Source organism: Taudactylus pleione, unplaced genomic scaffold (genome assembly GCF_031769625.1).
Source record: "Taudactylus pleione unplaced genomic scaffold, aTauple2 ptg000212l, whole genome shotgun sequence".
Classification (NCBI taxonomy): Eukaryota; Metazoa; Chordata; class Amphibia; order Anura; family Myobatrachidae; genus Taudactylus; species Taudactylus pleione.
In genome coordinates this window covers 950,515-965,169 of record NW_028284614.1, presented here as the reverse complement: position 1 = coordinate 965,169, position 14,655 = coordinate 950,515, and the positions used below count along the sequence as shown (strand labels likewise).

Genomic DNA, 14,655 nt, shown 5'->3' with positions numbered 1-14,655 from the left:
CTTCTGTGAGGTCACTTCCCTGGGAGAGACTCACGCAACCCATACATATGGAAATTCAGTGGCTGAATTAAAAAGCACAAAAGGCAAATACTTGTATTCACCCTGGAAAAGGGCAAGAAGACACAATCCCACAATAAGTGGTACATAAACAATCCCCATAAATGAATATCTGTGGAGGGGGAAACGGATAATGCAGAACTTACATTGTCCTCATCGCCTGGTTCTGGGTCTGTACTCGCAAGGCCTCAGTCTCCTGCTGTAAGGTCCTCACCTTCTCCTCCAAAATAACATTTCTGTCCATCTGCCAGAAGACCAGAATAGAAGGAAATGATGATGCCAGTAAAAGGGAAACAACGAGATTACATATAGCAAGAGTGGGACTGTACAAAGCCATAATCAGGATAGCATCACCATGAAAACCTATCCACCAATTCTATTTATAACACTATCTGTCTACAGTTCCATTTATGAGGGAAGAGTGCCTGGCAGGTTTTCCCAATATTTATATCACAGCAGAGATATTGTGCTGCAAGATTCAATTATTATTAACATTTATATAGCGCCTAATTATTATTAACATTTATATATTCCGATGCCCTTTACAATTGGGAACAAAGTAATAAAACAATATTGGGTGTTATCAGGCAGACAAGAGAGGTAAAAGGGTCCTGCTCGCAAGCTTATAATCTATAGGAAACACTGGGGCTTATTTAGAAACATGGTGCAATGTGTGTGTACAATTGTGCTTTAGTCCAACACACCTATTTCACCTACATCCAGGTTAATGAAATCTCACTATCTTTGGGAACCACATTGGGTACCTCAGCGATGTCAACCGTCCTAATGATTACTCACACCTCAAAGTACCTAAGTCATGTCGCTGGCTCATAGTGAATACTCACACCTCAAAGTACCTCTGTCATGTCGCTGGTTCATAGTGAATACTCACACCTCAAAGTACCTCTGTGATGTCACTAGTACCTAATTAATACTCACACCTCAACGTACCTCAGTCATGTCGCAGGCTCATAGTGAATACTCACACCTCAAAGTACCTCAGTGATGTCACTAGTACCTAATTAATACTCACAACTCAAAGTACCTCAGTGCTGTCATTAGTTCCCGAATAATACTCATACCTCAGTTATGTCACTAGTTCCTAATTAATACTCACACCTCAAAGTACTTCAGTCATGTCGCTGGCTCATAGTGAATACTCACACCTCAAAGTACCTCTGTCATGTCACTAGTACCTAATTGATACTCACACCTCAAAGTACTTCAGTCATGTCGCTGGCTCATAGTGAATACTCACACCTCAAAGTACCTCTGTCATGTCACTAGTACCTAATTAATACTCACACCTCAAAGTACCTCAGTTATGTCACTAGTTCCTAATTAATACTCACACCTCAAAGTACCTCAGTCATGTTGCTGGCTCATAGTGAATACTCACACCTCAAAGTAACTCAGTGAGGTCACTAGTACCTAATTGATACTCACACCTCAAAGTACCTCAGTGCTGTCATTAGCTCCGAATAATACTCACACCTCAGTGATGTCCCTAGTTCCTAATTAATACTTACACCTCCAAGTACTTCAGTGATGTCGCTGGTTACTAATTAATATTCAGTTCCACAGTGATGATAATGGTTCCTAGTGAATACTCACACACACTGGGGCCTGATTAAGAGATGGACGCAACGCAGATATTTACTCAATTGAGCGATTATTTGTAACCTGCGCATACATCTAAGTCACCCTGTGCATGCGTCAATTTACATTACTGTCGTCCAGTGCCGACCCCGAGTGTGTTAGCCCCCAGTGCAGGCCCGTATCAGGGTCGCAGTGCGCCCTGTGTTGCACTGTAGCTCCTTCCCTCCCCCTCTCCCTTAGCTACTGTAATACCGTAAACGCCAGCAGCTGGGTTCTCATGAAGCTCTAGTCTGAATCTCCGCCAGAGCTGGCAAGGACGCGGCAGTGGCTGATGGTTGCCGCCCTGTGCAGCTGCACTGCATGAACGGCCCTAGAGCCGGCCCTGCTGTCATCGCTCGAGGTCATTGACTGCGTGAGACAGTCTTCGGGCGTGATGCAGCCTGCGTCTGCTATTTCATAGGCAATAAAAATGGCTTCGGCATCTCAGTACCTGCGGCCATTCTGCGCAACCATAAGGCTACTCATAAGGTGGATTATCGACTGATCTGCGACCGATGCTGTCTTTGCACGCAGAGGCTTAGTTTTGCAGAGACGCTAGCGGGCATCTCAATAGAACTCTATGCGTCTGCAACATTTACATACTGTATATTCGCACAGTCGGTGCGTACAAAATCTCTGCTGACGTGACTTTCGCGTCCATCTCTGAATCAGACTCAATGACGTCACTGGTTCCTAATGAGTGCGGATTTCTCAAAGTGACATCAGTGAGGTCACTGGTTCCAATTAAGGGAGCACTAGAGCAAACAAAGAAGCGCTGGATCTAGATCATTTAATAATGCAATTAAAATGCATTATAACTACACATGTCCGGTGATTCACTTAAAATGCAAAAATACAGTGCCTTGCAAAAGTATTCAACCCCCTTGGCTTTTTACCTAGTTACATTACAGGTTGTAATGTATTTTTTTTTTTTATCTAAAATTTCATGTGATGGATCTGCACAAATTAGTCTAACTTGGTGAAGTGAAATGAGAAAAATATATATAAAAAATAATCTTTATAAATAAAATTGTGAAAATTGGCATTTGCATATGTAATCACCCCCTTTGTTATGAAGCCTCTCAAAAGTTCTGGTGCAACCAATTACCTTCAGAAGTCACATAATTAGTGAAATGAAGTCCACCTGTGTGAAATCTAAGTGTCACATGATCTGTCAGTATAAACACACCTTTTCTGAAAGGTCCCAGAGGCTGCAACACCACTTAGCAAGAGGCATCACACCATGAAGACCAAGGAGCTCTCCAAACACATCAGGGACAAAGTTGTTGAGAAGTACAATTCTGGGTTGGGTTATAAAAAAATATCCAAATCTTTGATGATCCCCCGGAGCACCATCAAATCCATCATCATCAAATGGAAAGAACATGGTACCACAACAAACCTGCCAAGAGAGGGCTGCCCACCAAAACTCACAGACTGGGCAAGGAGGGCATTAATCAGAGAGGCAGCACAGAGACCAAAGGTAACCCTGAAGGAGCTGCAGAGTTCCACAGCAGAGACTGGTGTATCTGTGCATGTGACCACAATAAGCCGTACACGCCATAGAGCTGGGCTTTATGGAAGAGTGGCCAGAAAAAAGCCATTACTTAGTGATAAAAATAAGAAGACACGATTTGAGTTTGCCAAAAGGCCTGTGGGCGACTCCCCAAATGTATGGAGGAAGGTACTCTGGTCAGATGAGACTAAAATTGAACTTTTCGCCACCAAGGCGCAAACCCAACACATCCCATTACCCCAAGAACACCATCCCCACAGTGAAACATGGTGGTGGCAGCATCATGCTGTGGGGATGTTTTTCAGCAGCAGGGACTGGGAAACTGATTTGAGTCGAGGGAAAGATGGATGGTGCTAAATACAGGGGATATTCTGGAGCAAAACCTGTTTCAGTCTGCCTGTGATTTGAGACTGGGACGGAGGTTCACCTTCCAGCAGGACAATGACCCGAAGCATACTGCTAAAGCAACACTCGAGTGGTTTAAGGGGAAACATGTAAATGTGTTGGAATGGCCTGGTCAAAGCCCAGATATCAATCCAATTGAGAATCTGTGGTCAGACTTGAAGATTGCTGTTCACAAGCGGAAACCATCAAACATGAAGGAGCTGGAGCAGTTTTGCCTTGAGGAATGGGCAAAAATCCCAGGGGCAAAATGTGGCAAGCTCATAGAGACTTATCCAAAGCGACTTGCAGCTGTAATTGCCGCAAAAGGTGGCTCGACAAAGTACTGACTTTAGGGGGGTGAATAGTTATGCATGCTGAAGTTTTCTGTTATGTTGTCCTAAATGTTGTTTGATTCACAATATAAAAAAAAACACAACTTCACAGTTGTAGGCATGTTCTGTGAATGAAGTGATGCACACCTTCACACAATCCATTTTAATTCCAGGTTGTGAGGCAACAAAACATGAAAAATGCAAAGGGTGGGGGTGAATACTTTTGCAAGACACTGTGCATATATAGCAATTAGCAACCATATATCAACTAAATTAGAGCAGTAATGAATTGATTAGTTATCTCAGTGTTGTTAGTACCAGTCCATATGTAGAAATCAATTCTGTAAGTCCATTAATGACATGGCATGCAAAGATTATTTTTTTTATGCAAATTGTACATGGGTCCAGTTCATACAGAGTCCAACAATGTATAAGTACAACCTTTTAGTGGTTAGCAATTAGCTTGTTAGTAGTAAAAAGTATGGAACTTGTCAGGGCCGCAACTAGGGGGGGGCTGGAGGTGCACGTGCACCGGGTGAGCCGCTGTACCTGGTGCCAGTGACCTCCAGCCCGGCGCTGCAGAGAGGCTCCAAGCCGGACGTCCGCTGGTAATATTTATTACCAGCGGGCGCCCGGCTCCTTCTCTGCAGCGACACGGTGTAGCCGGAGCCGGAGGCTGGAGTTCTCTCCCGAACTCCAGCTTCCGGCTCTCCCCACGGGCACTATGGGGGAGACGTCATGACATCTCCCCCATAGTTCCAAGGAGCAGCCGGCGGACCGGACGCGACGCTGGATGCAGGAGCGGGGTTCAAGGTAAGTATTTTTTTTTTTAATAAGCTGCACTACAGGGGCATTATTATGGGGGCAGGGGCATTACCACAGGGGCATTACTATGGGGGCATAGGCAATAAGGGGCATTACTAATGGGGCATGAGCACTACAGGGGCATTACTATTGAGGCATGGGCACTACAGGGGCATTACCACAGGGGCATTACTGTGGGGGCATGAGCACTACAGGGACATTACTGTAAGGGCACTACAGGGATATTACTATGGGGCATGGGCAATACAGGGGCATTACTATGAAAGCATGGGCACTACAGGGGCATTAATATGGGAGCATGGGCACTACAGGGGCATTACTGTATGGTGGGCACTACAGGGGCATTACTATGGGGGTATTAACATATGGGCATTACTATGGGGGCATTACAATATGGGCACTACTGCAGGGGGAATTACATGGGGGGCGCCAAATTACTGTCTTGCCCCTGGTGACAAAAATCCTAGTTTCGGCCCTGAACTTGTTAACTTTGTTGATGTTCCAGTGGAAAAATCCACACAGAAAAAAAAATCATATAACAACACCTGGGTAGTTATCATATAATAACCCTTGGGTAATTGTCATATAATAACACCTGTGTAGTTGTCATATAATAACACTTGAATAGTTGTCAATAACACTTGGGTAGTGGTCATATAATAACACTTGGGTAGTGGTCATATAATAACACTTGGGTAGTGGTCATATAATAACACTTGGGTAGTTGTTTGGTTTTGCTTTTATACACTATTGTAATCCTCACCTCCCGGCTGCTGGAGATAATATTATGCAGCACCACAAGAGGGCAGTGCAGTACAATAAATGTGTAAACACGTTCATCTCCCAGCTGCTTGATAAAGGAGCCCATAGCGTAGGGAGAACAGACCCAAATAAGCGATCAGCTTATCATTAGACAGTATAGACTGATGTCTGCAGTATAAACTGCTGAACGCCGGAACCCAGTCTCCGTTTCACAGGCACCAGTTTCCCACTGAAACAGTTTGACTGCAACACCCGAAACGTGGCCCCAGCTGTACCGATCTCTAGGTTGTGCGTCTGGATGCAAAATGTGCGCACACATGACGTGACGCGTTTCTCTGCTTTGTAAAATCAGCACCTTCCTCAGAAGTCACGCCCTCTCTCATCTAGGCATCTCCTTTATACCGTCCTTCATTAGCTCATATTGCGCACAACAAGCCTCTAATTCACTTCTGGTCACTGCATCATGCCACTTCAGCTGAGCTAGAAGCCTGAGAATGGCGGTCATCACTGTATTATGGCAAGTGTCCGCTGTATTCTAACAAGAAGCCTGTAGGTTTATCCTTTGCTGCACTGGAAACAACACACCTTCCTGCAGGCTTGTATTAAACTAAAACCATTGTCAGTGTATTTAAGAGCAAAGCGACAGACATATTGCTAATCAATCCATATACAATGAATGAAGTCAGGACTAAGGGCCTGATTCAGAGCCGCTCGCTATTTGCGGTCGTCCGTTCAAAAACAAGGGGTGGCTATTCAAATGAACCGTTCGCTCATTGCGGTCTGTTCACGCCTCTAAGTCTGAACGAGCGAGCAAAACTTGCGGTCGAAATTTTTAAAAATACGCCCCTTTGCCGCTCGCACCATACGTCATGTCCGCTATTTATTAGATTAATCGAGTACATCGAACAGCGTATGAACTGCTCGCTATTCTTGTGGTTGGTTTTTCCTACCACTATATTGCGAGCAGTTCTGACTATAAAACAACCAGGTGACGTGGTCAATGACGCTGCTGTATTAATTATGCACACCCATAAAACGCCCGTTTTGACCTTTAAGCACGCCTGCGTTCTGAATTCCACTCCCGGTTTTCAAGCACCTTCCCCTGTTACCACCCACATACGCCTCCTCCTGTCACTCAAAATAGCAGGCATTCGCTATTTAGAGAGCACACGATTTTCGGCCGCACATGCGTACTAAAAACCGTACGCATGCGCAGATGGGCGAACATCGCTCGGAACGAGCGTACTGCCGCTTACGAGCGGCTCTGAATCAGCCCCTAAATGCATTTATCAAATCCTTTCAAAGTCTGGAAATCCCATTGTGAATAACTCTGCTCCTGAACTGTTATACCATTCCTGAATAGAAATGTATAATGAACGACTAAAGCAAAGTCATGTCAGATTATCCCGAAAAATTTGAAATATTTGTCTCTTGAGAAACCACAGGAAGAGACATCCACTATTAAATAATATTTTCTAAGGTCATAAACGTTATATCCAGTACTGGGATACCTGCTCATCTTCCTACGCCGGTGGTATGCTGTCTAAGGGTCCTGGAGGATACCGTGCTTGATAGATACACTAGACAATAGGTCATTAACATGTGTACTCTGGCTAAGGTTAGCGTGGCCCGGTCCTGGCTGGCCTCTCTGCCTCTCTGGGTCCAGACTATTGTGCATGGCTATCCTTGGTACGCACCACAGTTCGACATATGAAATACCTTTATCTTACTTGAAAGGAAGAGTTCAAATTTGACTGTATCCGGAGCAGGTGGCAGAATTCCAATATGCTCTTCCTGATATATAAACGTCTGACGTGGAGATATTGAGGGTTCAGCTGCATTTTAATATAAATTACACATTGACTTACTTTTGTTTAGTGTTATATTTGGTATCAGTGAAGGTTCGGGAGAAGCACCTCTTCTCCTAGTTCAATATTTTTTTGTTTTTTTAACAATATAATGGGTATTTGTTTATTGTGGAATATATTTGGTACTAATATGTTATAGATGCCCTAATTGATATATAATTGATGGTATATTTTTGAGTGTTCAAAGACTGAGCTAATGTATGCATAAATTATATGTATGTGGGATATTTATTCGCAGATAGGACTTTTTCGTCTTGTATATCATTGTATGGATATATACTGTATTGTTACAAATGTGTACCACAATGTCTTGTGACCATGTATTTGACAAGTTTACTATGTTAATTTTGTACGTTATTGTCTTTTTTTAATTTATTTGTTTTTGGTAATTTGAAAATCTAACAATAAAAAGTTACTCAATTTAAAAAAAAAAAAGATATATATATATCAATCCAAAAAAAGGCGTCACTCGGTGACTTGAAATGCAGGTGAAAATTCAGTTTTAATGGTCGACGTTTCGGAGGACAAGCCCCCTTTCTCAAGACACTGACATACGTCTTGAGAAAGGGGGCTTGTCCTCCGAAACGTCGACCATTAAAACTGAATTTTCACCTGCATTTCAAGTCTCCGAGTGACGCCTTTTTTTGGATTTGTATCTGGGACACTTTGTTGGCACCCTATAGGAAGGCACCGGAGCAATTCAAATGGTATGCATCATTTATTGAGTGCCGGTCTGTGGATCTGTATATATATATATATATATATATATTTTCTTTCTTGAATGGGTAAACGGTGAGTTCAATGTACTAAGGAAATTAAATCATCAATATATCTATGTATTCCTGAGGGCCATTTGCACTGTATCCTTCAACACTCTCAGGGTGTGATGAGCTCATGTACAGCGAGATCGGGTCAATGATACCGATGATCACCCTACACGCCCGTTCACACCTTGAAGCACCTAAGCATTCAACCAACCAAGGAAAGATGGGCACAGTGGATCGTTTACTTTTCCTCTGTGCCAGCATCCAGATTCCGTGTACCCAGAGTCACAGTTGAGATTGAGGCGCTTGGGAAACACAAGGTCTCAGAAAAGCTTTGAAAATGTATTGGGCGTCCTGGATGGTGACAGAAAGGTGGCTCTGCGGACACACGGAGATGGTTATGTTATAGTAGTGTGGCGGTCGTGTTTGATGATGGTTGCATACAGAGATGCATTATTGCTCACATAGGAAAGTCATACTGGGTTAGGTTTAGGGCTCCCGGAGGGGACTGAGGGTTAGGCACCCCCCCGGGAGGTTAGGGTTAGGCTAGAGGAAGGGAGGGTTAGGGTTAGGCACCCCCGGGGGGACTTAGGTTTAGGCGGCGGGGAAGGGGGGGTTAGGTTTAGGCGGCGGGGAAGGGGGGTTAGGTTTAGGCACTGGGGGGAAAGTTCAGGTTAGGCACCCCTAAAGAGGGTTAGGGTTAGGGGGGGAAGGTTAGGTTAGTAAATACTTACCTGGGGACGATCAGGATTTTCACCCATGTCGGGCAGCCATTGTCGGGATTCCGGCGGTAAATCATACAGATTCCCACCAGGGAAGGACTTTGCAGCATTTGCATAAAACCACAGACGTGCGAACGGCAAGAAACACGGATGCTGCAGAGTGTGAATCAGAATCAGGCCTTTAGGATGACTTATGAAGCAAACAGAACACGTTAGAGTGAATCATTGCTCCCCACTGACACTGAGCTATTTACACCATAATGCACATGAAAGCACGTTATGCGTAATCTGCTTCATGCCGCAGCCGTGTGGCCAGCACATCCTCACTGCATGGCCAGTAACTCTCATCAGATAAATAAGCCAGCACATCCTCACTGCATGGCCAGTAACTTTCATCAGAGATATAAGCCAGCACATCCTCACTGCATGGCCAGTAACTCTCATCAGATAAATAAGCCAGCACATCCTCACAGCATGGCCAGTAACTCATCAGATAAATAAGCCAGCACATCCTCACTGCATGGCCAGTAACTCATCAGATAAATAAGCCAGCACATCCTCACTGCATGGCCAGTAACTCTCATCAGATAAATAAGCCAGCACATCCTCACTGCATGGCCAGTAACTCATCAGATAAATAAGCCAGCGCATCCTCCCTGCATGGCCAGTAACTCATCAGATAAATAAGCCAGCACATCCTCACTGCATGGCCAGTAACTCATCAGATAAATAAGCCAGCACATCCTCACTGCATGGCCAGTAACTCATCAGATAAATAAGCCAGCACATCCTCACTGCATGGCCAGTAACTCATCAGATAAATAAGCCAGCACATCCTCACTGCATGGCCAGTAACTCTCATCAGATAAATAAGCCAGCACATCCTCACTGCGTGGCCAGTAACTCATCAGATAAATAAGCCAGCACATCCTCACTGCATGGCCAGTAACTCATCAGATAAATAAGCCAGCACATCCTCACTGCATGGCCAGTAACTCATCAGATAAATAAGCCAGCACATCCTCACTGCATGGCCAGTAACTCTCATCAGAGATATAAGCCAGCACATCCTCACTGCATGGCCAGTAACTCTCATCAGATAAATAAGCCAGCACATCCTCCCTGCATGGCCAGTAACTCTCATCAGATAAATAAGCCAGCACATCCTCACTGCATGGCCAGTAACTCTCTTCAGATAAATAAGCCAGCACATCCTCACTGCATGGCCAGTAACTCTCATCAGATAAATAAGCCAGCACATCCTCCCTGCATGGCCAGTAACTCTCATCAGATAAATAAGCCAGCACATCCTCACTGCATGGCCAGTAACTCTCTTCAGATAAATAAGCCAGCACATCCTCACTGCATGGCCAGTAACTCTCATCAGATAAATAAGCCAGCACATCCTCACTGCATGGCCAGTAACTCTCATCAGATAAATAAGCCAGCACATCCTCACTGCATGGCCAGTAACTCTCATCAGATAAATAAGCCAGCACATCCTCACTGCATGGCCAGTAACTCTCATCAGATAAATAAGCCAGCACATCCTCACTGCATGGCCAGTAACTCTCGTCAGATAAATAAGCCAGCACATCCTCACTGCATGGCCAGTAACTCTCGTCAGATAAATAAGCCAGCACATCCTCCCTGCATGGCCAGTATGACATAGCATGGCACATGCCATAATACTGTATAATAAAACCGCTCACAGCTAATTATTTTTTCAAACAAAACAAACAATTGCTCAGAGCTGCTCTCGACGTGATACACATGGGTAGAACATCCTCAGCAGAAATGTCAGTAGCTCTGGAACTAGAAATGGCTGGTCATTAGAGATTTATATACCGCTTTTGTATTAAGTGCCTGCAGGTTGCAGCTTCTGACAGCAGTCATCCAGAAACAAATTAATTAAAGAGGAAAGAGTGCTCAGGGGTCTATGTACTAAGTACCTGATTCAGAGCCGCTCGTAAGCGGCCTCTCGTTCGCTCCGAGCGATGTTTGCTCAACTGCGCATGCGCACGGTTCGTTATACGCATGCGCGAACCAGTCAGTGCGGCCGAAATTAATGTGCTCGCAAAATAGCGAATGCCTGATAATTTGAGTGACAGGAGTAGGCGTATGTGGGTGGTAACAGGGGAAGGAGCTTGAAAACGGGGAGTGGAGATCCGAACGCAGACGTGCTTAAAGGTCAAAACGGGCGTTTTATGGGTGTGCATAATTAAAACAGCAGCGTCATTGACCACGTCACTGGGTTATTTAATAGCCAGAACTGCTCGCAAAATTGTGGTAGCAAAAACCAACCACAAGAATAGCGAGCAGTTCATACCCTGGTCGATGTACTCGATTAATCTAATAAATAGCGGACATGACGTAGGATGCGAGCGGCCAGGGGGCGTAGTTTCCCAAAAAACGACCGCAAGTTTTGTTCGCTCGTTCAGACCTAGAGGCGTGAACAGACCGCAAAGAGCGAACGGTTCATTTGAATAGCCACCCCTATTTTCTGGACGAGCGAGCGCTAATTGCGTCCGGCTCTGAATCAGGCCCTAAGCGTTGGAGAAAGAGGAAGTGAACAGAGATAAAGTACCAACCAATAACCTCCTAACTGTAATATTTCAAACACAGCCTGAAACATGACAGTTACTAGCTGATTGTTTAGTACTTTCTCTCTCTCCAAGGCTTAGTACATAGACCCCTCTAAGTTTGTTGTAAGAATTAAGACATTTTATTATTACTGTGATAAATGTCCCTTCCATGTTGCTGGATTACAGTTCCTAATATATTTGTTATATCCAGAGTATTGCAACAATTAAACATTCAGTGATAACATTTTCACTCAACTTTGCAATTATAGCATCACTCAACTTTGCATTACTGCATTATTTATGGCATCATACAATTTTGCACTATTTATGGCATCACACAACTTTGCATTACTGCACTATTTATGGTATCACACAACTTTGATTTACTGCACGATTTATGGAGTCACTGAACTTTGCATTACTGCACTATTTATGGCATCATACAACTTTGCACTACTGCACTATTTATAGCATCACACAACTTTGCATTACTGCACTATTTATGGCATCATACAACTTTGCACTACTGCACTATTTATAGCATCACACAACTTTGCATTACTGCACTATTTATGGCATCACACAACTTTGCATTACTGCATTATTTATGGCATCACACAATTTTGCACTATTTATGGCATCACACAACTTTGCACTACTGCACTATTTATGGCATCACATAACTTTGCACTACTGCACTATTTATGGTATCACACAACTTTGATTTACTGCACGATTTATGGAGTCACTGAACTTTGCATTACTGCACTATTTATGGCATCACTCAACACTGCACTAATGCACGATTTATAGCGTCACTCAACTTTACATTACTGCACTATTTATGGCGTCACTCAACACTGCACTAATGCACAATTTATAGCGTCACTCAACTTTGCATTACTGCACTATTTATAGCGTCACTCAACACTGCACTAATGCACAATTTATAGCGTCACTCAACTTTACATTACTGCACTATTTATGGCGTCACTCAACACTGCACTAATGCACAATTTATAGCGTCACTCAACTTTGCATTACTGCTTAATTTATAGCGTCACTCAACTTTGCATTACTGCACTATTTATGGCGTCACACAACTTTGCATTACTGCACTATTTATGGCGTCACTCAACACTGCACTAATGCACAATTTATAGCGTCACTCAACTTTGCATTACTGCACTATTTATAGCGTCACTCAACACTGCACTAATGCACAATTTATAGCATCACTCAACTTTACATTACTGCACTATTTATGGCGTCACTCAACACTGCACTAATGCACAATTTATAGCGTCACTCAACTTTGCATTACTGCTTAATTTATAGCGTCACTCAACTTTGCATTACTGCACTATTTATGGTGTCACTCAACTTTGCATTACTGCACTATTTATGGTGTCACTGAACTTTGCATTACTGCACTATTTATGGCGTCACTCAACACTGCACTAATGCACTATTTATGGCGTCACTCAACTTTACATTACTGCACTATATATGGCGTCACTCAACACTGCACTAATGCACTATTTTTAGCGTCACTCAACTTTGCATTACTGCTTAATTTATAGCGTCACTCAACTTTGCATTACTGCACTATTTATGGCGTCACTCAACACTGCACTAATGCACAATTTATAGCGTCACTCAACTTTGCATTACTGCACTATTTATAGCGTCACTCAACACTGCACTAATGCACAATTTATAGCATCACTCAACTTTACATTACTGCACTATTTATGGCGTCACTCAACACTGCACTAATGCACAATTTATAGCGTCACTCAACTTTGCATTACTGCACTATTTATGGCGTCACACAACTTTGCATTACTGCACTATTTATGGCGTCACTCAACACTGCACTAATGCACAATTTATAGCGTCACTCAACTTTGCATTACTGCACTATTTATAGCGTCACTCAACACTGCACTAATGCACAATTTATAGCATCACTCAACTTTACATTACTGCACTATTTATGGCGTCACTCAACACTGCACTAATGCACAATTTATAGCGTCACTCAACTTTGCATTACTGCTTAATTTATAGCGTCACTCAACTTTGCATTACTGCACTATTTATGGTGTCACTGAACTTTGCATTACTGCACTATTTATGGTGTCACTGAACTTTGCATTACTGCACTATTTATGGCGTCACTCAACACTGCACTAATGCACTATTTATGGCGTCACTCAACTTTACATTACTGCACTATATATGGCGTCACTCAACACTGCACTAATGCACTATTTTTAGCGTCACTCAACTTTGCATTACTGCTTAATTTATAGCGTCACTCAACTTTGCATTACTGCACTATTTATGGCGTCACTCAACACTGCACTAATGCACAATTTATAGCGTCACTCAACTTTGCATTACTGCACTATTTATAGCGTCACTCAACACTGCACTAATGCACAATTTATAGCATCACTCAACTTTACATTACTGCACTATTTATGGCGTCACTCAACACTGCACTAATGCACAATTTATAGCGTCACTCAACTTTGCATTACTGCACTATTTATAGCATCACTGAACTTTGCATTACTGCATTATTTATGGCATCATACAATTTTGCACTATTTATAGCATCACTGAACTTTGCATTACTGCACTTTTGTGGTGACCATGACATGTGACATACATAGGTACAGAGGGTGGAACTTGGTCCAGTCAGTCTGTTAACAGATAATGACATAATGTCATAGGCACAGTATATAAAGTATTAGTTCAAGAGCATTTTATAGTGCATAGACAATATATAATATATATCCCATTCCTCACCGTGTCTTTCTGGATGAGCAGCCTCTTGTCTTGTTCCTGTATCAGCTCGTTCTTCATTTCAATTACAAAGTGCAAGCTCTGCAGCTCTTGCTCCCAGAACTGTCCCGGGCTCCCATAATCCTTTGAATATAACAGAAGTGAAATTACATCATTAACGTAAAAAATCAAATGAATTAGCCTCATAGAAGTAAATGCACAGACATAATTATAAGTAAAGTGACCCAAGGCAATTTAAATGAAATGTGCCTTCTTTTTTCTTCCCATCAACAAATCACATTGCAGCTATAATTTTTCCAGTGCAAATGAGAAAATGATAGCAAATATATGATTGGTTGCTTTGAGTTTCAGTAATACATATGTGCACACTGCATTGTAAAATTAA

At 43.0% G+C, this 14,655-nt stretch overlaps 1 protein-coding gene across 1 annotated transcript in view; it reads right to left on the bottom strand.

Moving 5' to 3' along the window:
* Window positions 1–14,655, bottom strand: part of CCDC69 (coiled-coil domain containing 69) — a 50,192-nt gene that overhangs the window by 2,050 nt on the left and 33,487 nt on the right. Inside the window, exons 7-8 of the mRNA XM_088478333.1 lie at window positions 14,274–14,393; window positions 204–301 (exon numbers count right to left, since the gene is read on the bottom strand). Coding sequence (XP_088334459.1) covers window positions 204–301; window positions 14,274–14,393 — 218 coding nt within the window. The remainder of the gene's footprint in view (window positions 1–203; window positions 302–14,273; window positions 14,394–14,655) is intronic.